The sequence below is a fragment of the Artemia sp. Qi Xiang Cuo genome, chromosome 17, assembly GCF_049724085.1.
Source record: "Artemia sp. Qi Xiang Cuo chromosome 17, ASM4972408v1, whole genome shotgun sequence".
In the NCBI taxonomy this organism is placed as follows: domain Eukaryota; kingdom Metazoa; phylum Arthropoda; class Branchiopoda; order Anostraca; family Artemiidae; genus Artemia; species Artemia sp. Qi Xiang Cuo.
The window spans coordinates 44,164,164-44,192,070 of NC_142810.1; the positions used below are offsets into that span (position 1 = coordinate 44,164,164).

The following is a 27,907-nucleotide window of genomic DNA, read 5'->3' on the forward strand; positions in this document are numbered from 1 at the left end:
TTTTGGAAGTGTAACAAGATAGTTTTACTAATATTACACGTTGGTTTCGTATTTGATTATTAGTCACCTTAAATAAAAAAAAAACATTAGGCCAACAATCAAATAAAATGATGGCAACACAAAATAGTAATACAATATAACTGGACGGAAACAACAGTGAAAAAGGACTTGAAAGAAAGGAATAAAGTACATTTTCTCTCTTTTTGTTAAGATTACCTCCCTATTGTAGGAATAATAAGACAGGACACCCATTCTGAAATTAGTTCAGCCCAAAGTCCAGCAAGCATAGGGAACGTGGATTATGTGAATCTAATCCATAGCATCAGAGTTAAATTTAATGTTGCATCAACTATGCAGCGTTCATAGTTAGCTTGTCCCATGTCGACGTTCTGCACACCAGAAAATCAGAATAAAATTTAGCTATTAAACTTTTCCTCAACAGACCATTTACTTTAATGCTAAAGAATAATGTCTGAGTAAACCCCCCATCAGAAACCCAATTAGGCTAAGCCTAATCTCAGTTCTGGTAAGGGTGAACTAAGCAAGTTTTGTATGTTTCATAGGCAGGCAAGCTTGACAAAAGTCTAAAGAACCAAAATCAATTGCTATAGTTTCTCTGTTTAGTGTGTTCAAGACACCAAAAACAAATATATATTGTGTTAAAAACCTAGCATGCTTTTTTCGGTTTTCCTGAGACTGTTCTGTCCATTGAAAAAAAAAATCTAGCCTAAGCTGCTGAATTTATGTTCATTTGGGACTATACTTACTTCACCTGAATTTCTTTTTTATCGTTTCCGAGGCTCAATCTGTGCTAACATACTTGGAAAATATATTTCAAATTTGGAACTATACGGAAATCGATTGCCAAAAGGACACAAAGAAACCCAAAGTAACGCTCTTTTTTAATTTATGAAAGTCACTGATTATGTAGAAATCACCAAATTTAATGAAAATAGCCAGAAATCACCAAATTAAAGAAGAAATCACCTGAATATCGCCAAGACAGTGAAAAATCACCAGCGTCGGCAAGCCTGCAGAATCCTAACTTAACATTACTAAAATACCAAATAATATCGTTCATAAGAAAATATGTTATAAAAAAGAGATAATAACAACTAATTGAACAGTTGCCGATAGCGGGTATCCACACAAATGATATTTAGAATGATTGGATCTTCCAGAAAAACATGAGGAACAGGATTTACATTTTTAGGACTTGAAATAATATTGAAGAAAGGATTTATTGAAAATCTATCCAAGAAAAACCTAAAATGGGCTTTGGTGACTATCCTGCTGAATACAACCCTGGAGTCCACGGACCCTATGACCCTGCGAGGTTCTGTTTGAAAGGTAATAGGCTAATGATAAATTGTTTTTTAGAAGTAATTTGTTAAAAAATTCTTACCTTTTGCTAGGCTAGCCTATTTTGATTTTTAGCAAGCAAGGTTTGTTGCATTTTAAAATAAGATAAAAAAGTAAAATTCCAGGTAAAATTCTACTTTAATCGCTTTTGGCTATCTTGGAAAGGGGTTGGGTTAGGAAAATGAAACTTTCAGGGATGGATGTACATGCTAAGGTTTGTCCTGGGAAGGTACTTTGAAGTACCTACCTCTGCTTCTCCCCCTCTACAAAATGGTAAACTTTTACACATTTCTAGTTGTTTTAGCTCACATTTCATTCTATATTACTATCATAATTATATATCACCACTTACCTTACGCAACTTCAGCTTTTAACCTTGTTCATTAATATATAGGCTATTCCAAAATCCTATTTTCCTTTAACATTCATTCCTTTAAACTTATTTACTATATAGCTGACCTGCTTATGAAACCCGTTTGTGATGTCACAACTTTGCTTATCATAAATTTTACCCTTAAGGGTAGCATCCAGGTGACAAACACTCTGTGTTGATAGACATTTGAACTTTATTAGCCTAATTAGGGAAAGAATTTGACAAGAGATTGACAAGTAAAAATAACCGAATTGTTTTTAAAGGACAAATTATGTCATGGGAAGATATTTTTGAAATCCCTCTTCCCCCCAAGCTCAAAGTATCTTCCCACAACATACCTTAGCATGTAGATCCATCCCTGAAAGTTTCATTTGGTATTTGTTTAGCCTTGTGACACCTCATAAGGAGACATGTTAAGAAAACAATTCTTACTTTAAAATATGTATAATGATCCTAGTTTGTATATAACATTTTTAATTCAATGCTTAAGTCTTTTTAAATTGCCGCCTAATAAGTTCTTTTATAGATAGTGTTCATGCCAGTCTTTAATATTTTTTTTTTAAAGAGCAGTGGCAAAGGGCAAATAGCAGTGGCAAAGGGTGAATAGCAGTGGCGTAAATGCAAAATATTAATAGCAGTGGTGAAGGGCGAATAGCAGTGGCATAAATACAATATATTAATAGCAGTGGTTAGGTTTGGTTAGGTTACAAAAGATGCACAGAATTTCTATAATTTAAATTTACCACTACTTTTTCTTTAAACATGTTTTTCAACACACATGCTAAATGCTATCTATAAAACAACTTATTTGGCAGCAGTTTACAGCAGCAATTTCAAAAGACTTAAGCATTGAATTGAAAATGTGGTGATATTTGGAAACTTTTTCTCTTTTGAGGATTTTTACAGAAAAGACTTGATGATAAAGGTTCTCCCCTTGGATAATATACAAACTAGGATCATTATACATATTTTAAAGTAAGAATTGTTTTCTTAACATGTCTCCTTATGAGTAGAAATGCTTATTATATTCATAATCAGCATAAAAAAAGGCATTGAATGGTGTATTCACTTTTGTCCTAACTCAATAATATGATTTTGTAGATATTGACCAAGAAATGAATTATCTGGCTAGTTGGATATTAACCCCAAGCTGCTTAGAGAATCTTCTTATCTGCCTAGTTAGATATATATTAAGAACACTTAGCTACATTATTATCCAACTAGGTAGATATTCTGTATATTACATATACAGTTAAATATTCAGCTAGGTAGATAAAGGTGTAAGAGTCTTAGAAATGTTATTATTGGTCTAGCATGATATTTTATCTTGATACTAAGTGCAGTTGGATATTATTTTTACATTCTATAGAATGTAATTTTTTAAGAATATCCATTGGGCACCTTCCCCTGATTACAAATATAATAATCATTTCTATTGGAAATGAATTTCAGTCCCCCCTATATATGCCAATTTGGGGTTAGGTTAGGTTGTAGAAATGTAGGTAAAGTTCTGTAAAATCATATTATTGAGTTAAGACAAAAGTGAATACGCAATTTGATTCCTTTTTTTATGCTGATTATAAATATAATAATTATTTATATTGTAAATTAATTTCAGCCCCCCCCCCCCACATCCTATATATGCCAATTCTGGGTTTGGTTCGGTTTATATAGGGGGGGGCTGAAATTCATTTCCGATAGAAATGATTATTATATTTGTAATCAGCAAAAAAAAAGGCATTAAATGGTGCATTCACTTTATTCCTAACTCAATAATATGATTTTGTAGAACTTTACCAAAATATATACCCTGAATTGGCATATATAGGGAGGGGGGGTGAAAGTCATGTTCAAGAGAAATGATTGCTATATTTTTAATCAGCATAAAAAAGGCATTGAATAGTATATTCACTTTATGCGTAAGTCAATAATATGATTTGGTAGAAATTTACTATAATGTCTCCCCTTGCTGGAAGTTCCCATATCCTTTAATATTTCTTTATGACATCCTCTCACCCCAGACAAGGACAAACTGCTTTCCTTTTAGCCCTAGACAGCTGGCCAAACAGGAAAATCTGTGGCAATTTGTCATCCTTCTTCTGCAGAATGTGCCCTAGCCATCCCAACCTTTCTTTCATTATGGCCATAGAAAGCAGGATTGAACCACATTTTTTGTACAGCCCACTGTTTGAAATATGGTCAGTCAGCCAGAAACCCAGAACAATCTGTTGGCAATTTCTATGGAAAACATCTGGCAAATTGTCATCCACTTTTTGGAATTTTCTTTTAGGTTTGTATATAATGATGGGATCATTAGGGAGGGAAGGCTGTCTAGATGAAATCTAATATATTGAAAAAAAACATGAAATGCTAACATCTTTATTTTTATTTTATTAGAATATCATTTTTTTTAATAAATGCTGCTAAACTAAAATATTGAAATTATTTGGAAATTTGACTAATTTACCCTTCTATTCTTAGTGATGTGTGCACTCACAGTTTCAAGTAGCCCAGCCTATAATAAATAGCCCAGGGTGAAAACCCATTGACAAAATAAAGTTTTGTTGGGGAGAAGTTACTAGTCAACTAGTTGAAAAATGAATTGTTTTCTGGGGCAATGTTTGTTTCCAGCTAGTTGGCAAATTTCAGTGTTGCCGAGGAGAAGTTATTAGTCAGCTAGTTGGAAAATTAATTGTTTTCTAGGGTAACGTTTTTTCCAGCTAGTTGACAAAATTAAGCATTGCTGGGGATAAGTTATTAGTCAACAAGTTGGAAAATGAATTGTTTTCTGGGACAATGTTTCTTTCCAGCTAGTTGGCATAATTAAGTGTTGCTGGGGAGAAATTGCTAGTCAACTGGTTGGAAAATAAAAGTTTTGCTGGGGAAACATTTCTTGTCAACTAGCTGGCAAATATAGGTTTCTCCTATAGGCATGGGCAAAATTTTCCAGCTAGATGGCAAAAATATTTTTAATTATAAGGAGATTGGATAGTACCATTTTATGTAAGCTTATAAACTAAATTTTTCCAATAGTCAAAGAGTGGATATCCACAAATGACAAATGGGGTGCAATATTTGGTAAATTTTGCAGTTCGTATTATTGTCTTACAAATATAATGAACATACCTTTTGATGCCTTTTCTTATGCTCTTTACGAATATAAAGAATGCTTATATTTGAACTGTAAGTCCTTTTTGAGCTCTTGAAAATGACCAAAATAGTTCTAGTTTTTGGGTGTAAAAAGGTTTAAAACATCTGTTTTAAACTTACTGTTTCATTATAAATCTTTTTTGTTAATGTTATATAATCCACAAGCACTGATTATCCACAATTAAGTTGGATAAATGAAAGTCTGGTTAATAAATTTAGCAATAATATGCTGTTCTCTTCTTCCTTGAAGCCAAATGTTCAAGAATGTATTTTCAACAAAATATCAAAAATATTAAAGCTGATGGAAGAAGATTAGCCATGGAAAAGTGGTACAGCCTTCTTCACTGTTTTTGGTGCTTTCTTGACATAGCATTAACATGGGGGATTAGCCCCTCTTTTTGAAACTCCCTGGTTTCTGTTCTGCCAATAAATTGTGGATATCTTCTACCATAAAAAAGTGAACTTTTCATTGCAGGAAGAAAGCTAAACAAATCATTTGATGACTAGCATTTTTGGCCTAGAATGTCTTAATCATAATGGACATTTAAATTGTGGCTATTCTTGGCTTGGAAACAAAAGAATGCTTTTCTAGATAGCCAAATTGTTTAAAATAGACTGAAGGCCAAATAACTATAATTCCAGGTTTTGCAAATGCCCCCCTCCGCTGCTTTTCAGGGTAAGGGCAATAAGTTATGCTAACTGCTCATTGTTATTATATAAGGTATTATGGGCCTTTAAAATAGAAATCCACAATTTATTGGCAGAACAGAAACAAGGGAGTTTCAAAAAGAGAGGCTCATCTCCCATGTTAATGCTATGTCAAAAGAGCAACAAAAACAGAAAAGAAGACTGTACCACTTTTCTGTGGCTAAACCTTCTTCTGTTGGCTTTATATATATTTTCAATAGCCCTAAAAAAGGCAATGAATGGTATGTTCACTTTATTTGTAAGTCAATAATATGAAGTGCAAATAGTTACCCAATATTTGATGCCTTTTTTCCATCTTCACTTTGTTTTTACTGCCAAATAAAGACTATTAAAAACAACAATAGGCTAATATTTCTCATGTAATCTAGGACTAAATCTCTAGACCATTGACTGGTAAAATTCTATCCAAGGGACATTTTTCTGTCTAAGAAAGTAGGATTAGTTGTGTTAAGTAGGCTAGATGAAATTATCAGGAATGGATTTAGAGCCTCAATGACCCCTAGGAAGGTATGTTGAAGTCTAGAAAATGGTTAATATTTAGCTATTTATATTTGGATTTACAAATAATGCAAGTATAACACTCAATGCCATTTTTTATCCTCTGTACAAATATGATAATTGCTTCTCTTGGAAATTCAAATTTAAGTCTTTTTTGAACCCTTGAAAATGACCAAAAAATTTCTAGTTTTGGGTATAAAAAAGGCTTAAACCTTGGATTTCAAACATAGGATAAAGGTACCAATGATTTGACAGTGCAATTTCGGAACTGCTCTTGAATTTTTCCTTCAAAACAGAGTAACTCTGCTTAGCCATAACTTGGAGCGCCATCTCTTGAAGCTGTTTTTGTATTTCACCATTGGGAAACGTTGATGCAATATCTGGTACACCCAGATAAGAAAAGAACATTAAATTTAGTCAGTGTCCCTTTTTTGACAAGAAATGAGCTCCCAACAATTTTTCAGGTATGCAATGTTCAAACTGGTGTTGCTTGGTTATTTATTGGAAAAAAAAGTTTGGATTAGCACCAATGCATCAAGATACAACAGATTTTATCTGAATTCTAGTCACATTAGCTTTTTCTTGATAAAGTTAAATTAAAATGGCAAGAAATATTACATTGTCAAAATTCTTGTTTAATGTAGTGGAATAACAGGAGCACTAAAAATGTTCCTTTAGTCAAATTCAAATGTAAACAATGGTTTCTATAAATTGATTTATTTCTTTTTCAAATATCTTGTACTAACCTTGTAGAAATTTTGACAGACAGCGACAGGTCCTTTTAGAATATATATGGATCTGTCAAAATTTCCCTGAACATGTAAAACAAAGGAGAAAAAATAGATGTCAAAATTCCAGGGTTCACTAACAAAAATAAAGCTGTCAAATTTATTAATATCCACTACTGCCAAAAATTGCTTAGGTTCATATGGAAGTCATTGTTCCCTTTCCTTAGCGCTTATCAATGAAACTAAAAAAAATTCTCAAATTTGGGTTGGAAGTTGAACCCCAGCTTGACAAATAATATGCCATTTTCTTTAGCAACAAAAAAAGCAAGGTGCCATATTTTGTCGGTAGGATTCTGGACTTTCCTGACAAAAGACAGTCCAAACTAAAATTTTTCAAGTGGATTAGATTTGCTGATCACGCTTTGAAATGGCCAAATGTTGATGACATTTACACTGTCAACAATGAACAAATCTTTGCTGGGCCATTAAAACTGGCAGGAAGTGGTCCATTCCAGATAGTGTTTGGAGATGCTATGCCCGTGGCATATATGCAACACTTAGAAAAAAGAAGATTTATGTGATCTAGGTCACAATATCACACTCCTCATGATTAACCAATTTTGTTATACTAAATACTATATACTTGAATAAATTTTATTAGCTTTATTACTTCTACTTTTTGAAGTGTTTTATACATTAAATGAAGTTGAGGAAAAACAAAGAGACAAGAATATACATGTCAATAAGACCAGGTTCCACCCACAGATATTCTCCAAGTATTTCGAATTGTGTCAAATACACCAGGTTCCACCCAAGTATTTCAGCACTTGTCAAATGGGTTCCGACTTGCGTCAAAAACAGGTAACTTTTTTGTTGTGTCAAATTTGTAGGAGAAAATGCTCTAATTTTGGAAAATTGGAGTTTTTTACCCTTTTCAGATAAAACTTCAAACTTCTCATCAAAGATTTAGATCCCTAGATGGTTTTCCTAGGTACTGAAACCCTTTTCAAACCAAAAGTCTTTAAATTAGGACTTATGGAGTAGAAAAACTGTTTTTTTTTTACAAAAACTGTCAAATCATCAGTGACTTTACCCTACTATTTGATTATAAATTTATTTTCTAAAGTTATATAATTCAAAAGCTTTGATTAGTCATGATTAAGTTGAATAATATATTCCAAAAATTTTTCATCTGCCATGTTTCTTCTGTTGGCTTTGATATTTTCCAACAAATAGGTGAAATCGTAGTTTTAAGCAGCCTAACAGAACAAGAAGAAAACCTGGCAGATTTGTTTCGATTTTTTAAATCAACTTAATCTTGATAAATCAATGCTTATGAATTAATCAACTTTTACAAAATGGAAATGTAAGTTTGAAAAAAAATGCTATAACCCATTTTTGTAAAATAATGAAAAAAATATAGAATTACATTATGATTTTCATGGGTCCTAAAAGGGCTTACAATTGGATTTTACAGTTATTATATTCAGAAAGAGGATAAAAATGGCATCTGGTGGTATGTTCAATTTATTTTTAGGTCAATGATATGAACAAGAAAACACTTACTAAGAAATATGTTGTAGGCTCATGAGATCTAGAGCCTCAATGACCCCTAGGAAAGTATTTTGAAGTTTTGGAATGTGTTGTAGCCCTATTTTATACTTATGATGATCCCTGCGCTATATGTAAGCAAGACTAGGCCTTGTCTAATTTGAGGTCAATCACAGGCCATTAGGGGCTTGTTTTGTGGAAAATTGATGTATTTTTCCATTTGCGGATAAACAATTAAGAAAATCAACACCGAAAATTAAATTTGATATTATTTTATTTTTTTAATCATTATTGTTAGCAATTCTGTGAAACTAATGAACAAGTTTTATAGAGCATGGTCTTTGCTATACTTAGTTGTTGTCAATAGAATTAAAACTTAACTTAACTTTAGTGATAAAAAACCAAAAAGGTAAAGTCTTGTACCTAAGTTATGCCCTAAACCGTTTAAAAATTGCACTCAACATCATCAATTTCTGTGAAATCAGATGAACAGTAGGTCTATAGCAATGCATATAAAAGAGAAAGACACATATAGGCCTGCATTAGGTTTTACATATCTGGATATTTTAATATAACTTGTTTAAAATTAATTTTAAGTTAAATGCACTTTATTATTCAAGTTTTAAATTATTAGATATAAGTGAGCCAATCAGAGTTGGATCTCAATAAAGGCTGTACCCAGGGGAAGGGGAAGGGGTCCCCCCCCCTCCAAAAAAATGTTTGTCTGACAAAATGCTGCGCACTCGGTTCTTGCAACAAAATATGCTTGAACTTGACCAGTCAATAAGACCTAGAGGACACCATGAAGCTGTTCTGAAAGTAGACAACACCAGACTATAAAACAACAGCTTCCCAAATAGAGTTGTGGGGTTCTGGAAGTCTCTAAGCAAAGGAGTAGTCTCAGTCCCTAGTGTGGAGGCCTTTACGGGAGTTGTGGACAGAGATTGGTTGTCCAGGCCATGGCTTCAAGAATGAGTATTCATCCAATACGTTGGCCCAACATCTTGACTAAGCAGCACTTACAGGATAATTCCTCATTTGCTGGACAATGCAATTTAAGGTACCATAAAAATCTGAATAAAATCAAAGCAGGTAATATGGTAATGCAGAAGTTGGACTTTTTCTTTTATTATCTTGTCTGTTTTCTATTTTATTAGATCTTTGAGAACTTTAACAGTAGTGTCAAGGCAGGCTCACAATACTGTCAAACTCTGACCTGAACAACCATCTAGTCATTGACAGATTCTGAAGCTTCAGATTTGGTCCAGCCCTCTCAACTGCTTGTTTCTAAACAATGGCTCGTTTCATTTGATCTTTAAAAAAGATATGCAGTTCCTGTAAGATTTTGAATATGTTTTGGACTGTGGAGGTTTTGCTGCAGGTGTGCTGTGCAAAGAGATTCTTTCTATAAGCTTTGGAACAAATTTAGCATGCTTGCCTTCCCAGTTCAGCTCAAATGTGTTCATTGACAGCTTGTCAAATAACAGACAAATTGCTTGTATATCATAGCTTTGAAACATAACCACCTCTGCTTGTGCCTTCCTTTCCTAATACCTCCAGATTTTTTTTTCAGATATAATGTACAGACAATTTGATTTTGTTGGTTGCTTGTTTGGCAAATGGGCTGAATACAATCTTCTCAGCAGATAAAATCCATTTAGTCTTATTGTTTTTGTGAAAAAAAGATTGATTCATTCACAATAATCTTTTTGGAATACATTCATGAATCCAAACATTTCATTTTACATGGTTAGCTATTTCATTAATCTCATGCTTTGCACTTGAGATCAATCATCCAACACATGTAATTTGTGAATTTTGGAATTGAAATATTGTTACCTTGGATGGGCATTGCTCTCTATACCACCCACAGCTCTTAACCTATCAACCACCTAGCCTTTCAGAAAGCGTAACCGTAAGCTTAACACAGGATGTAACTGGTTCTAATTTCTACCAAATGAGGGTTTTTCCTATTCCTTTGAGTCAGTTAAACCCATGCATTTAACACCTGAGGTCAGAATTTTTAGAGATGTCATTTCAGTATTTTTGTGTTCCTCATTTAGCCAAATGATAAGTTGTGATGCTGTTAGTAAAATCACTAAAATGTTGGTAGAACTGCTATACTTACCAACCACGATCAAGATTACAGTACATGTTTTGTCATTATTTTCATATTCTTTATTTAACCGAATAAAAATTTTGGCACTATCCATGAAGTCACAAAAAAAACTGAATTTACCGACCTAGATTGAGAATTAATTAGATTTCAATTCAGTATTTTCATGTTTTTATTCAACCAAATGTAAAACTCTGGTGCTATCTATAAAATTATGAAAGGAGTCAGTAAAACTGTTGTGTTTACCTACCAATTTCAGGATTTCTGTAAATGACATGTCAGTATTTTTATGGTTTTTAACTAACCAAGCAAAGATTTTTGGCAGCATTGGGAAAATCACAATTTTACCAACTCATTTGGTTTTTACCAATTGGCCAACACCATTAAGGAGGGGACCCCCCCCCTGTGTATACGCCCCTACAGACGTTTCGCTGTGATTGGGTGACATTGGACGTATGGTAATTGATTTCATATATTTAAAGTCAAGTCAGCGCCAAAAGTCAATACTTTTTGATATCAAAAAGTATTGAAAATAATTTCAATTTAATTGTTATCAATTCCACTTTTTAGAGTTTTGGTCGATATTGTGCCAAGTTGCTCCTTACTTTTTTGCTTAGTTGATACTTATCTAGCTGATCCTTATTTATGTGCTTTTCTGGAGACAGCCTTTGGATATATAGCCAAGATATTCAAGATATTCATTAATGGTTAAGCAAAAGAAAATTACCATCTTAGATTAGGGAGAGAGAGAGAGAGAGAGAGAGAGAGAGAGAGAGAGAGAGAGAGAGAGAGAGAGAGAGAGAGAGAGAGAGAGAGAGAGAGAGAGAGAGAGAGAGAGAGAGAGAGAGAGAGAGAGAGAGAGAGAGAGAGAGAGAGAGAGAGAGAGAGAGAGATTATATTGTTATTTAATATTCGCTTTGTGTGTTTCTTCAGTATTTTCGTTTGGCCTTTAAAAACCCCATTTTTGATCGTGTCCTTTCTTCATGTTATATACAAAAGACTTATTTTTCTAGAAATATTTAGTAAATTGCTTGAGTTGTACTTCAGATTTAACTTTTAAATTTCTTTAGAAGGTAATTACTTAATTTTTGATTAATTTTTTAATTTATAAATAGAATGCTATGACATAATATCTTTTTTTATCTAATTTTAGATCGATTTTCATATTATACAAGTCCTAAAAGTAAGATTATATGTATTTGTCCTCTTTAAAAAACATGATCTAGATTTATCCTCTTGGAAAAACATGATGACATGTGCATAATAAGCCTACACTTTGTAGTGTTTAAGCATTAAAAAGCTTCTTTTTTCAAGAATTAAACCAAATTTTCCAAGTTTTTGGATTGGAAAATTTACTAACAGAATACAGATGACAGCTTTATTTTGCTTTTCATCATTAACTTTTTTTATATTTTAAAATCCTCAACTATACTTTAGATTTAGTTACATCAAAAAGACAGTTTTTTAATTTTTGCACCCTTAAAAAGAAAAATAATAAGATTTTAATAATGATCAAATTTGTAATGCCTTTGACTGCTCAAGGAGTTTAGCCTTTTCTTTCAACTGTATTAATATAAAATATGCTATGAAGGGGTTAAAAGTCATTATTAGTCATCTATCCTTATATATTTTGTATTTTAGGAATCTTGGCTAAAATCTCTTTTGTATTTAAGTTTTGATGATAGTATTATATCTCTTATAGTTTGCATTAATTCTGATCCAAGATCTTTCGTGGACTTGCCACAAATTCTGAAAATGGTCGATCCCATCACACTTTCTGAGGATTCTTTCATTAAAAACGGTAAGTTGTACAGTTAATTTTTATGCCAGAATAAAAGAAAAGCTTCTTCTTCTTCTTCTTCTAATTCACAGCAGGCGGGCTATTCAGTTGGTACTATTTAGCCCTCTTCTTTTTGCTTCACTCTGTGGGCTACAGAGCTACTGTCTTGGTTGTCTCTTATTTATTAGATATTCTCAGATATCTTTCAGTAGATGTTTTGACTCAAGGAGTTCAAATATAAGATGATAGATATCAATTTCTGTGCTCTCTGTGCAGGTATAGTTGGCTAGGCTCTTGGCTGATAGTGAGATTTTGTGGTGTTTGAAGCATTTTAACAGTTTACAAAGCAAGGTAGGCTATGTTGTGCAGACATCATCATATTGCATTCAAATAGGCAATGGTCAATTGTTTCATTATTCATATTACAATGCCTGCAAAGAGGGGACAGGGGAGTTGAACCACTTGAATTAGAAAACTTATATGAGAATGCAAGGAAATTTAGTCCATTTGTTCCAGAACGAATTCTATGATAAATTTTAGAAAGATACTTATTGGGAAAGGGGGAAAGGGTAGGATAAAAAAAAAATAAAAGAAAAAGCCAGAATAAAAGAAAAGCTACTTCGTTCTAGAAAATAATTATTCCTTTTTTTCCTTCTTGCTCTTTAAGTCATCTTAACAAAAAAAAAAAAAAAAAAAATTAACTGCATATGTACTTGAATCTAACGATTAATAGCTGAGGGGATGATAAAGTGACTTATTAGTGATGTAAAATACATTTAAATTCATTTTATTAACTTTATATTTTAAGTTTGGTGAGACAATTATATAATCTTGTTGAGGAATTTTCTGTCAGTCCTCTGTGCTCATATGATGAACTAAATAATTCTATCAAAGGATGGGTAATTTTTGGGGTTTAGGTGGGAATATGTAATCATAATACATATAAGAGATTAACGAGGTTAGTTGAATTCAGTTGCTAAACTTTGGAGACTATATTTTGTATATTATTTTATGGAAACTGGTGCAGAAAACCCCTATTAATCGGTATTTTTTTACTTTTAATTGTCTATTTTTTGTGATTGTTAAGCTATAGTTAAGTTTTGATGACACTGTGTTTACAGCAACATCATCTTGCAAAAATGTTTTATTGAAAAGGCTAATAAGGCCCTAAATGAACTGGCAAGTCATATTAGATTTAGCTGTCTATCTTTGAGGTTTTTAAGAGGAATTTCAGGACTTTGTGTAGAAATGGTACTCACATTGTTTTAAAAGTTAAAATTTGTATGAATGGTGTATTCTTAAATCCAGCTTATGGTGGTAAATATTTAGGTTTTGTCTTGATTGCATTGGGAGTTTGATACAACACTATGAAGCAATAGCAGCAAAAGTGGCAAGAGGATTGCCACCAAGAAGAGGATTGGGTCTTCTAAGAAGGCTAAGGAATGAGCTTCCATCAAGAATTCTAAAGAGCCTCAATCATTCTCTTATCAATCCGTATCTTTCTTATGGTTGTTTGCTGTGGACTAGTTCTTTTGTGTCAAGTTTTAAAAGAGTTCAAATTTTACAAAATAAAGTTGTTCATGCCTTAGGAGAATATGAGAGACTAGAAAATAGCACTTTGAGTTACTTCACTAAAATGAAAATTCTAAACGTTCTTAAGTTAAAGAGATTATCAAGTAACTGTTTAATGTTTGAATCGTTATTCGCCGGATTGCTTTTGGGAAATTTTTAAGTCTTAACTCGTTTTAACATTGTTATGAAACTCGATATTCTTCTGGGATAGTGTCTGAGGTTCGGAGTGCTCAACAAGGATCTTTATTTCTGCTTTTTGTAGGACAACAGCTGTGGAATTCTCTCCCGGAGTGTATAAAGGGGACAGGTAATTGTATTCAGTTTTAGAGTGGGTTCAAACTGCTACCTTCTGGGACGTTGTTAATTTTTTTTTTTTGCGATTTAATTCGTAAGAGAAATGTGAATATATATTAGTAGAATATAAGGATTCAAACAACCATCATATACAACCAAATGTGTTTCCCCAATGATTTTTGATAGATTATGTAAGAGTAATTTTTGTTAATAAAATATTTCTCTCTTTCTACTCTCTCTCTCTCTCTCTCTCTCTCTCTCTCTCTCTCTCTCTCTCTCTCTCTCTCTCTCTCTCTGTAAAATGTTAATTTTTTTATTTTTTATTCTGTTGACTTGAATAAATCGACGGGAGGATGAGTGGGCCAGGGGTCGGTTCCCATTTTTTACCATTTAAAATTCTTTGGGAGGAAGGAGGAGTATCAGGCCATGGAGGACCAGGGGTCAGCTCCCATAAATTTTGGGATGGAATATTGTTAATTAGTCGGTTTTATTTTGGGTGGGGGAGTCGGGCCATGGAGGGCAAATGGTGAGTTGCCATAATTTTTGGAATAAAATATCTTAATTTTTTTGGGGGGGAAGGGATGAGGGTCGGGCCATGCAGAGACGGCTAGGGGTCAGCTCGCTTGTATTTTGGAACAATATATAGTTTTTAGTGGGGATATAGGTTTGGCTTATCTGATCTTTTTTTTATTTTCAAAACCGTAACATAAGAACCTTGTATGCCCTCTGGACATCATGCAACATTTGCCTCAGGGATCTGTGGGTTTGTTTTGACCCTGGAGTTTTTGTTAGCCGATCTTTTGACTTATTGTAACAAAATAGCTATCTCAAAAATGAGATCGGATGGATTTGAGGTAAAGAAGGCAGGAGTGCTAGTTGCCCTCTGGTCCCTTGTGATTCTTAAACAGGGAACTAGAACTATTAATTTCCAATAGAATGAGCCCCCAACGAAGTTATACGATCATCCCTTCCATAAAAACCGTATATGCCCCTGGGTTCCGGGGGGCTGTGTAAACCCCGAAGTTTTTACTATATTTTGCCCAAATGTCTTTTCTCTATTCTCTTCTCTAGTCTTTTCTTCTTTAGTCTATTTTGGACAAAATAGAAATCTAAAATATTTGATCGGATGTATTTGGGGAAAAGACGGTCTGTTGTGGGAGGGGAGGGGGCTAGTTGCCCTCAGATTACTTTTGACTCTCAAAAAAGGAACTATAAATTCCGATTTCCATTTGAATGTGCCTCCTCGGAATTTATTGCTACCATCCTTTCCATAAGCACCTTATGTGTCCGTGTGGCATAACTTACAAAACTTGGCTCGCGGCTATGAGGGGGGGGGGATATGCTTTCCCCGAAGTTTTTATTATGTGATTTTTGGTCAATTTAATCCAGCAAATCGTTATATGTTATGAATTTCAATTTTTAATTCCTTCAATGTTTGTGAATTTCGTTGAATGTTTCTGGTTTTCTTTTCCTTTATAAAAAGTAGATTTAAAAAAAAGATTTGTGAACAAACCTGCACATATATCTGATTTTATGTGTACATATAATATCTGTATATTTACATTTTTTACACGTAACTAAAGAGAAAAAAATTGTTAGATTTGCTTAGTAAGCTTTATTGTTTAATTTTTCTATGTCCGTTCAATCTAAATTTCGTTTTAGAAGTTGAAGATGCTTTACAAGGTCACAGCGATAACCCCTTTCAGTTTCGGAACCATACTTTGCCACCAAAATGTGAAGATGTTCCTTTGCTCAATGTACCTGGCATTTCAGGAACATGTAAATTTGAATACGAAACCCAGGAATCCAAATGTTTTATAAATGGAGGTATATCAGAAACATTTTGTTTTGTTGACTAAAATATATTGAATAATATTCTATTTGACCATAATAGAACAAAGGGACTTAATCTTATGATGGAACTTTTTTTTCTTATTCCAATGGGCATGTATTTGCCAAACCGTTTTTGGTCTTTCATGAACATTTTAAAATTTTCACTTTAAAATGGTTTGGTAGGTTTTATTATCCAACAATTCGTAGTGACGAACTGTAAGTAAGCAGCAGCCCGCCTCAATAGTAGCCGAATCTTTAAAAACGGAATTTTGATACCAATAGATACTGCAAAAGGATCGGATTTTTATGCTGATTTCAAATATATAAGTTTCATTAAGTTTAGTCTTACGCATCAAAGGTTACGAGCCTGAGAAAATTTTCCTTATTTTCGGAAAAAAAGCGTGAAACATCCCTTAATTCATAGAATCTTAATGAAAATCACACCATCAGATTCAGCGTTTCAGAGAACCCTGACATTGGGTTTTCCAGCTTCTATCTGTAAAAATGAGGAATTTTTTATTTTTGCCTGAAGAAAGATCATGGATGCGTGTGTATTTGTTTTTTTAGTTGTTTGTTTTTTTCCCAGGGGTAATCGTATCGACCCAGTGATCCTATAATATTGTGAAAAGGCTCATACAAAGTGAAATTAAAAGTTCCCGTTCCCTTTTTCAGTGACCAGAAAGATTGGAGGGCAACTAGGTCTCCTCCTCACCCTCTTTTCCCCCAAAATCGTCCGAAAAAAATTTCAGATAGCCATTTTATTTACCATAGTTGAAAGGCCTAATAAATATGCCTTTGGATATACCATGACCCACTCCTCCCATAGCCCCATGGGAAAGGTCTTTAAGTTATAAAAATTGCCCATTGTTTACGCATAGTATGTATTGTTGGGAAGCATGCATGCATTTTAGGGTGGAAAGACAAATTTTCTGCTGAGGGTTTTTCCATAGGGGAACTTTCAACGGGGAGGAAAGGTTCCAGGGGGCGATTTTGTCATAGAAAATTATACACTGGGGAAATTTGCCCGAATTCCTATACATATTTTTTTTTTTTCTTGCTTTCTCTTGTCCGTACCAATTTTACGCGTGAAGTTGTTAAGGGTAATTGCCTGGGTAAATTTTCACCAGGATTGAAATGTCTAGAGAATATATTCGTGGTTAGGACACTTTTCCGTGGAGGTGAGGCTAGATTTCCGGGGATTATTTAAAAAAAACTATCAGAAATTAAACATAAAATAAAACATGTTATTTCAATGGGAAGTAAGGAACAACATTAAAACTGAAAACGAACAGAAACTTATTTATATAAAAGGGGTGCCTACTCTTCAACACCTCGCTGTTTATGCTAAAATTTTAATTCTATCCCAATTCTTGAAGATGGACTTCTGTAAAACTATGTTTGTTTAATTGGAACAATAAGAAGCTTTTTTCAAAAGTACTGAAAACCTTAGCGTAAAGAGCGAGGTATTGAAGTACCTTTCATATACGTGATAATTTCTATTCGTTTTAAGTCTTAGTGTTGCTCCTTAATTCCAGTTGAAAAAACTTGCTTTTTTATTTAATTTTGCAATAAGCTTGATAATAAGCCTTAAAACTACATCTTTACATAGATTATACAATTTGTATTGTATATATTTCTTTATAAATTTAGAGTTAAATCTGTCTATTATATTGATTTCAAGTTGAATTTGAAATAAGCAGAAAATTGGCTGTTGTGATTTGAACTGCATAGAGGCTAGACTGAACTGCCTACATTGCTCGAAGAGCATAGCGAGTCCGATTGGATTTTTAAAAATGACGAAATTCACGTTTTCTTAGGTCGTTCAAATAATAGTTCAAATGTTTTTACTTTTATTTCTTTAATCAATCAAATAATGTTAACATTTTGATTACTAAATATCAGTATATTTATATTAAACTGACAATGCACATTCATTTGTATTTTTTTCAGTAAAGTGCAAATTATGGTCTGGTCTTGGAAAGGCATAAGGTTATGAGCCCTATTCTGGTCAATTTCTGCTCATTTTCAGTTTGACTCGGTTATTTATTGTAATTTCTGTTCCTTTTGGGTTTCATTTATTTATCGATGCTGATTTGAGGTAGTTTCATGCTTGGTAGATCATTTAATTTTATTTTTGCTCATTTTTGGTCGAATGGAGTTCTTTACTTTTCTTTGAAAAACTTTGTTTTGTGGAAAAAGTTTCTTAAATTAGTTTTTGTTCGATTTATCTTGATATAGTCTTACCAGGAAAAAGAAAGTAATACTTTAAATCTTTTTGTTTTTTTAAGACTTTATATTTTCGTATGCTGGAGAAAATGGAGTATGCTATTTGCATGCTGGAGAAAAATTTTCAGAAATTTTTAACAACATATGCCCTTTTAAAAATCTGGACGTAAATAGTTGCATTTAATTTAGTTTCATTTTTGACCTGAAATAGAAAACTTGATGCCATTCACAAAAAAAAATCTGTTTACTTTCTTTGATAAGTATGATACACTTACAATATTTTGATTTGGTTAAGTTTTAACGGCAGAAGTAGCCCCAAAATTTTGAACATAATCCCCTCAGTTGTTCTTGGGATAATGCTGAAATGCCTTATTGGGAAGTTGCATTAATACAGTGCATTTTGATTTAATCTTAAGGAAACATTTAGTTTGTAAACATAATGGGCAAATGGGAGGGTGGGCGTGGGACTAGTTGGCCTCCAATTACTTTTGACTATTAAAAAGGGTATTAGTCCTTTCTATTTTCAATCGAATGAGCCCTTTTCGAAGTTCCTACAACAACTCCTTCGATACGAAGTGCCCTGGTCTAAAAAAAAAAAAAATAATACATTGTACTCACATCAATCTTTACTATAAAAATGTCCAGGCTTGCAAGCACTTTCTACTATTAAAAAGGGCACTAGCCATTTCAATTTCCAATCAAATAAGCCCTTTTTGAGTTTCTACAACAATGCTTGCTAGAAACACCTTATGTGCCCCCAGGGCATGATTTATAACCCTTGCCCTGAGGGCTGTGAGGGTGTTGTCTTCCTCAAAGACCTAATTTACAGAACTTTCAATTACGTTAAACAAAACGGCTATCTCAAAATTTGATTGGATGATGGGCGTGAGAGGGGCGTTAGTTGCTCTCCAGTCACTTTCAAACAATAAAAAAGGCACTAGCTCTTCGAATTTCCAATCCAATGAGCCCTTTTGAAGTTTCTACGACAACGTTTTCAATAAAAACCTTATATGCCCTCAGGACATAACTTACAACCCTTGCCTTAAGGGCTGCGGGGGGGGGGGTGTCATCCACAAAGACAGAATTGCCGGACCTTTTAACTACGTTGAACAAAAGGGTTGTCACCAACTGTTGCGTGAATGTGTGGGGGGAAATGAGGGGCGTGAGAGGGGGTTACTGGCCCTCCAGTCACTGTCGACTATTAAAAAGGGCTCTAGCCGTTTCAATTTCTAATCAAATGATTCCTTTTTGAAATTTCTACGACAACGCTTTCTATGAAAAAAAAACAACTTATTTGCCCCCAGGGCAGAACTTATAACTCTTGCCCTGAAGGCTGTAGGGGGAGTGTCATCCTCAAAAACATAATTTTTGGAGTTTTTAACTACGTCAAACAATATGGCTATCTCAATATTTAGATATGATGTGTTTGGGGGAATGGTAGGTGTAAGAGGGGTGTTAGTTATCCTCCAATCACTTTCGACTGTTGAAAAGGGCACAAGCCCTTCTAATTTCCAATCGAATGAGCCCTTTTTTAAGTTTCCACAACATCACTCTCTATTAAAACAGTATATGTTCCCAGGGCATAACTTACAACTCTTGCCTTGAGGGGCTCTGAGAGGGTTATCATCCTCAAAGACTTAATTTCTAAGACTTTTAAGTACCTTGAACAAAATGGCTATCTAAAAATTTTGATTGGATGTAGTTGGGATAAAGGTGGGCGTGAGAGGGGGGTTAGTTGCCCTAAAATCACTTTCGACTATTAAAAAGGGCACTAGCCCTTTGAATTTCCAATCGAATGAGCCCCTTTTCAAGTTTCTACGACACAGCTTTCAATAAAACCTTATATGCCCCAAGGCATAACTTACAACCCTTACCCTGAGGGCTGTGGGGGGGGATTGTCATCCTCAAAGACCTAATTGCCAGAATTTTCAACTACGGTGAACAAATTGGCTATATCAAAATTTTTATTTGATCTTCTTGGGGTAACGTTGAGAGTGAGAGGGGGGTGAGGTTCCCTCAAATCACTTTCGACTATTAACAAAGGCACTAGCCCTTTGAAATTCTAATCGAATGAGGCAATTTTGAAGTTTCTAAAACAGCACCTTCAATAAAAAACCTTATTTGCCCCCAGGGTGTAACTTACATCCTTGCCTGCAGTGTTGTGGGGAAGTGTCCTCCTCAAAAACATAATTTCTATCTGGAAATCAACTACGCTGAACAAAATGGCTGTTTCAAAATTTTGAGTGGATGTGTTTTGGGAAATTCTGGGTGTGGAAGTTGTGTTAGTGGCCTCCCAATCACTTTCGACTATTAAAACGGGCACAAGTCATTCCAATTTCCAATCGAATGAACCCTTTTCGAAGTTTCTACGACAATTTTTTCGATACGAAGTGCCCTGGTCTAAAGAAAAAACAATAATACATTGTGCCAACATCATTCTTTACTTAGGCAGCGCGATTCCGCTGCTTATGATAGACGGAAAAGTTGTCTCTGGTCACATGAGTTTATAATTATAATGAGAGGTCTCATTCAAACGGAAATTAAAAGTTCTAGTGGCCTTTTAAGTGACCAAAAGATTGGAGGGCAACTAAGCCCTGTCCCACCCCTTTCCCCCCGAAATCGTACTATAATTTTTTTAGATATCCATTTTGATCATCATAATTGAAAGGCCCAGTAACTATGGCTTTAGATATAACCTGACCCCCACCCCCCTCCACATCCCCAGGGGAATGGTCTTTAAGTTATAAAAGTTGTCCATTGTTTACGCATAGTGTTTGTTGTTGGAAACATACATACATTTTAGGGTGGAATACGAATTATCTGCTGGTTTTTTTTCACGGGGGGAACACTATGGGGAGATAAGGTTCGAGGGGGTGAACTTATTCACAGAAAATTATACACTAGGGGAATTTTCCAGAACTCCTATAAAAATTGTTTTTTTATTTCTTGCTTTCTCTTTTCTGTCTCAATTTTACGCGTGGTTAAGGGTAATTACTCTTAAGAGTTGTTAAGGGCAATTGCCCGGGTAAATTTTCCCCGGGATTGAATTGTCTAGATAATATATCCGTGAAGGGGGCATTTTTCCGTGGAGGTTGTGGCCAGATTTCATTGGACTATTTAAAAAATGATCAGAAATTAAATTTTAAAAACAGGTTTTTTTTCAACTGGAAGTAAGGAGCAACATTAAAACTTGAAACGAACAGAAATTATTTCGTATATGAAGGTGGTTCCCCCCTCCTCAACACTCTGTATTTTTCAAATTTTACTCCTCCTCAGGATACAGATAGTGGTTTTTGATTTAGTTCGAAATACCCCTCAGCATCCTCAGAAATTTCACATTTAGACCCTTACTCTTTTGGGACACAACCAGGTTAGATCATTTTTCCCTTTCCCAATGACTAATCCTGTTTCGCCAATCATACATATTGTATAATCTATAAATTGTCAAATAATTTACCCTAAATAAGCGTTTTCTTTCTTGTCAGTGTCCTATCAATTGCCCTCGCGTTTTTTCTTTAATTGTTTTTTTCTTCATCAACGTGATCATAACGGCTATTGCTGAGAGTGAAACAAAGTTCTTCCTATGTGTCTGCTTTTTACCTTTTTTGTCATTTTGTCTTCTAAAATCAGGTGATAACTTGAAACCCTGCTATTCAAATTTTGCTTCCACCATTTAAGGACAGCTTTCTAAACCCGTTTGGATTCGTCAAAAGATGATCGCCCTTTTTTGTACAGCAAGATCTCTTCTGCATAGATAATTTTCGGTAATCATACAGTCTGGCCTTAAAGGATTTATTCCTATCAATCAATCAGTCAAGTTCATTATTACACCAGAGTATCAAAAACAATGGGTCTGGCATGTCAGAAAAAAAAGACGTTAATAACTGTGACATGTTATTATAATGTTTACAAAATTGTTGCACAAAAGAACGATCATATCGCACACTACAATTAGCCGGGGGAGCTTGAATTTTTCTTTCCTCCAGTTTGACCCCCGGTTGGGGCGTTGATTTCAGGAGCTAACTGAAACTCTGGCAGGATGCTACGAAGAAATCCGAGGAACTTTGACGTCTTTGTTGTCTGCGTATTTTTAAGTTCAACGCATTGCATCCTGTCGCTCAGAAAACAAGTAACGCTCAGTCTAACAAGAAATTGTCGAGCTTTCATTTCAACTGTTTCAGAAACGACGATATAATGGTCGAAGAGGTCAAACGCCTTGATCATGTCCCAAATTAGAACATTGACGTAAGAGCCAGGATTTTCAAGGTGGCTCAGGATTTCTTCCATCATGATGACAAGGTAGTTTATAGTGCTGTGATTGGGGCGGAATCCAAATTGCCGTGAAAAACTTGTCTCGGGTTCGGCATCTTTGGGATAGGGATGATCTACGCCTCCTTAAATCGCTGGGGGAAGGTTCCCTCAACAAGACTCTGATGGAAAATTGCAGCAACTGGTAAAGAAAGCTCCTTCAAACACTGGGCAATTATTTTGGTGGGGACTTCGAAGGAACATGATGCTTCATTTTGGTCCATCTTGTTAATCTTTTTCTCGACTTCTAGGGGATTGATTATCGAGATTTCCATTCAGTGTTCTGTCGAATTCGGATGGTTGCTGAAGAGGTCGATGTTTAGAAATCCTTCGAAAAGGTAGTCTAGAAGAAATTCAGTCATCTCGTTAGCTCCGTCGAGTCTCAGCAACTCAGTCCAGTTCGTCAAGGAAAGGCATTATCTGTAATTCGTGATGCCCTCTTTGGTGATGGAACGGTATTTTCTAGTCTCATATCCATTTTTTGGCTTGTAACCATTTGGCACCAGGTGAATAATTAGATGGTCTCCTCTGTTAAGTGGGTGCTGAGTTTAGGCCTCACGAAAGTAATCGGCGCAATCAATGAAGATGCGGTCGAGAGTTTTCTCTTTTCAGGTGGGACAGCTGACCGTATGTTTCAGGGATAGTGGCTCATACACCAACGATAACTTTATGTCATTAAAATCTCCGGCGATGATTATCGCAGCGCACGGGTATTTTTAGCGAAGCCGGTCCGTGAATTTTTGTCAGTAAGAGTTTAACTCTTCACGGAACGTTCCTTTTAAGGGGTAAAAAACGACTCCGTAGACAACGCACCCAAAGACACCTAGCCCATAGCCACTAGACCTCTAAAAATCTCTTTCTCGATACTGATATTCGCAGAATCCGAGATTTAATGGAAAACTTGCACAGAAAAACGGACGCATCCTTCATGATGGACTGGAATTCCGCCAGCGTTACACCGTGGTAGCAGATGGACGTTGTATCCGTCGATTTCTACGAACTCTGCTGAGGCCACCCATGTTTTAGTAAATGTTTCGATGTCGATATTGTCACGGCATACGAAGTGTTTGAGCTCCTGAGTCTTATTTCCTAGGGACTGGGAGTTGATGAGCGCCATGTTAGGGAAGGAACTGAAAATATGTTTCTTTCTTCCAGGTTTTAGGGGAATCATCGCATTTACCTCGCCCATGACCTTGAGTGATTCTGCGTCAAAATTTTTTTTTTTTTTTTTTTGGTGGGCGCATTTATTTTATTTTTTAGGTCAGTTTCTGGATTCTAGTTTGCTAGACCTTCTTTTTTAGAAATTACACCATCGTCTCGAGGATGGTAACCAGAGGCATGGTAAGTTTACCTGGGATCTGCCGGTAAGTGTTCTTGCAGTATCGAGAGTTGGAGTTTGTCGGTTCTTGACGGAAGGGGTTTGGATAGTGGTGGTTGATTTTTGTGTTTATTGTACAATAGTTGCGTCTTCCATTTGTTTTCTGTTGACTGCTGGTTGATTCTGGTTCATTGCTTCATTGTTTATCTCTGTTTGTTGGTGGCGGACGTTGTCTGTGGCTGAGGAGCCATTCCTATAGAAAGTGCGAGTTCGAAAACATTCCTGTTGAAGTTGTTGCGGTGGGTGATGTTTCAGAGTTTTTTGGTCCTGTGGTATCCACGTTAGCTTTGGCTGTTTTTTTTAACTGGGGACGGTAGGTGGTAGTAATTGCAACGATTTCCCCTATTGCAGCGGCCTCTTGCAAACTTCTTGTATTTCGGGGATGAAGTTTTGCGCATTTGTCTGATTTGGCACCTTCACAACCACCTAAGCTGCAGTGATATTCACATATCGACCGTACTGCTGCTGAATGGGAATTCCTGCACCCGTTGCCCCATCTACAGTGTCCGTTTTTAAAATAAAAGCAATTTTTTTCTGCCTTTTTCTGAGTCTTGGTTGGAGAGTCGAGTACAATGACTGATTGATCCTTTTTCGGAAGCTCAGCCCTGGGTTTTGCCGAAGGCTGGCAAGTCTCAGCTGTTCCTGTAGTCGGGGGGATTTGATTATCAGTAACTTGTCTTGTTTTTGTACCTTCTTCACTTGTACTGACAAGGCGCAGTACCTTGCGTACGATAACTGTCTCGTGGGGATCAGTCATAGTACTCGTTCTCTTTTGTGTTGGTAGGCTGACCGTCCGGCTCTTATGGTGCCATCAGTTATTTTTGAGAAGTAGGGGTTTATTCGTCAGTCAGCAGGGTTTTATTTGGCTATGTACCAGCGTCGATTTACGGATCCAAGGGGGGGGCCGTCTTGGTCTTTCAATGAGCCAGTACCAACTTTTAGTCTAGCCAACAAGCAAGAAAATATAAAAATAGTGTGAAGGCCAAAATGTGCCAATATGTTTTCAAAATATGTTTACTCAGCCAACATGTTTTCTAATTTGAAAATTCTTATTGCCTTTGAAGTAGACAGAATGTGGCAAGTACAATACTCAAATCACCTATTCCCAGCACTTTAAGGATTAAAATCCCGCTGATACCAACTCGGTCTCTTGTTTCTTTGACATTGTTCCATTTTGAACAAACTATCACCAAATATATGCAAAAACGGATGAGCCAGCGTAATTGATGGTGTTTTAATATTTAGTGTTTGACAGCTGTGGCTATTGATGGCTGCAGATTCGGAAGAAGAAGAATGACATCAATTTAGGTTGGATTTGTTGAAAAATATCAGCTGTTTTTATTATTGAACTAGCTGACAAAGGACAAGCCCTTTGGGAATAGAAAAGTAAAATGCTCTAACTTCAAGATGCAAGAAAGTAAAGTGACACACGAAGAGAAGCCACTTAAAATGGCACTTAGGTACAAATCTAAACAGAAAATAACAAATATGGGCAGAAATAAATATTCTTTCTCAGAAATTTGGCCAATAATCCTTTATTCAATTTCACACTACCCAATTGCGGTTGAGTTACCCATATTTCCCCTTGTTGACTTTTCCTTATTGCTGTTAGAACTGGTACGTGCAAGAGCTGTGGAAAATGTGACTTTCTTCTTTTTTTTTCAATCCAAAGCTTTGTGGCTGCCCCAAAAATTTACCTTCAAAATATAATGTGTATTCTTTTAGCTCTTCCTATTTCAGTTACAATAATTCGTAATATTTGTTGTAATATTTCCTCTCCTTCTCTTATGGGTTGATTTACCCCACTGTATACTTTTTGATCGCTTAGGTTTCATTTTTGCTCTTTCATTGAATTAGAATAACTGAATTTAAATGCTCATATTAGTATTTGTGTTAGACATATTAGTTGTTAAGACAAATTAGTTGTTAAGACATATCGAAATATATACCTTTTTATAAGACTTTTAAAACATATTGAAAGATTTATTTTTTTTTTCAGTTTTGTGATTTTGATATTTGTTTTATTCGATTTTTTTTACTCCGTAGCCTTTTTAAAACATATTGAAAGGTATGTTTTTGTTTTTGGTTTTTTAATTTTTTATTATTTGTTTTATTCATTTTTTTTCGCTTTCTTTGAGCTTTTTGAAATTTTATATTTTATGTTACTTTTCACAACATAAGTCTGGGACGTACTTACTGGAAAATACGTCATTAGTAATTTTAAAAAATCCGCCAACGAATGCTTTTTCAAATGCTTGTGAATTAGAATCTGAAGGAAAAGGCTTCGAAAATCAGAAAACTGGTTTAAAAAGTTGCCTGCAATGTAAAAAGCATACAAAATTGGAAAGACCTCAAAGAACTCATAAAGAGAAAAAAACAAACAAATGTGAAGTATGTGATAAGAAAGTTTTTCGAAAGAAGTGTTTGAACGAGCACCAAAGAGTGCATACAGGGGAGAAACCGTTTAAATGCGATGATTGTCACAAGACCTTCTCTCATGCAGGAAATTTGAACACGCATAAAATATTGCATACGGGTGAGAAACCATTTAAGTGTGATGTTTGTGACAATACCTTTTCTCAACCTGCAAATTTGCACCTTTTCTCAACCTGATTATTTGAACACACATCAAAGAACGCATACGGGTGAGAAACCGTTTAATTGCGATGTATGAGACAAGACATTTTCTAAACCTACAAACTTGAAAACACAACAAAGAATGTATACCGGTGAGAAACCGTTTGAATGTGATGTATGTGACAAGATCTTTTCTGAACCTGCAAATTTGAAAACCCATCAAAGAATTCATACGGGTGAGAAACCGTTTAAATGCGATGTATGTGACAAGACCTTTTCTAAACCTGTAAATTTAAAAACCCATCAAAGAATTCATACGGGTGAGAAACCGTTTAAGTGTAATGTTTGCGACAAAACCTTTTTTCGTTCTTCATATTTTAACCTGCACCAAAGAGTGCATACTTATGAGAAACCGTTTAAATGCGATGTATGTGACAATACCTTTTATCAACCCGAACACTTTAAAACACATCAAAGAATGTACACCGGTGAAAAACTGTTTGAGTGTGATGTATGTGACGAGATATTCTATGAAGCTTTAAACTTGAACACACATCTAACAACTTATATCGATAAGAAACTATTTAAATATGGTTTTTAGGACAAGACATTTTATCAACCTGCTCCTTTAAACTAACATATAAGAACTCACACCGATGAAAAACTGTTTGATTGCGATTTTTGAGGCAAAATATTTTCTCAAGCTGCAAGTTCGACAACCCATCTAAGAATGCATATCGGTGAGAAACCGTTTGAATGCGATTTATGTAAAATTAACTTTTCTCAAAAGGGCAGTTTGAACAGGCACCAAAGAGTGCATACGGATGAGTAGCCAAATAAATGTTATGTATGTTTGAAGTGTTTTTCGCAAGCGTACAGTTTGAATGCACCTTAAATACGGCATACAGTTGAAAAACCTTTCATATGTGATGAGTGTAGAAATTTTTTTGTGATTTTAGCAATTTGCACAGGTATCAAAAAGTGCATACAGGAGTCTATGAAAATTGTTGTAACACTAGTTGTATCCTCATTGATTTGTGGCTATTATTCTCACAACCACTTAGTAATACTTTGAACTAGTTTTTTCAAATGTTTTTTCGTATTTTTAGCAAATTCATGTCTTTTTTTTTCATGTCTTTAGTTTCTTTAGCAGTTTTTAGCAATTTCATCATCCTACTGTGAAAAGTAGTCATGCATATTTGCTTGATTGTAACAAATTTGATGTATGTAAGAAATGCTTGTCCACATCAAGATTTTTGAATGAGCTCCAAAGAGTTTATACATGTAAGAAACTATTCAAAATTAAACTAAAAATGAATAACATGAGTAGGGCTGAAAACCCCTTGTTTCTTCTCAATCCCAGGACACAATTTGCACTTTACTGACAAAAAAAAAATAGCAATAAAAAAAAAATTACCATGGAATGTCAGTTTAATTTACATATACTGATATT

The 27,907-nt window shown here is 34.8% G+C and overlaps 1 protein-coding gene across 1 annotated transcript; it reads left to right on the forward strand.

The window, feature by feature from the left end:
• Positions 1-1,271: 1,271 nt before the first annotated feature.
• Positions 1,272-27,783, forward strand: LOC148942237 (uncharacterized). Its single transcript, XM_089103260.1, has 6 exons — positions 1,272-1,350; positions 12,189-12,287; positions 15,795-15,959; positions 26,039-26,458; positions 26,652-26,850; positions 27,184-27,783. The coding sequence occupies exons 1-6, from the start codon at positions 1,272-1,274 to the stop codon at positions 27,284-27,286; spliced, it is 1,065 nt and encodes a 354-aa protein (XP_088959386.1). The 3' UTR covers positions 27,287-27,783.
• Positions 27,784-27,907: the final 124 nt, after the last annotated feature.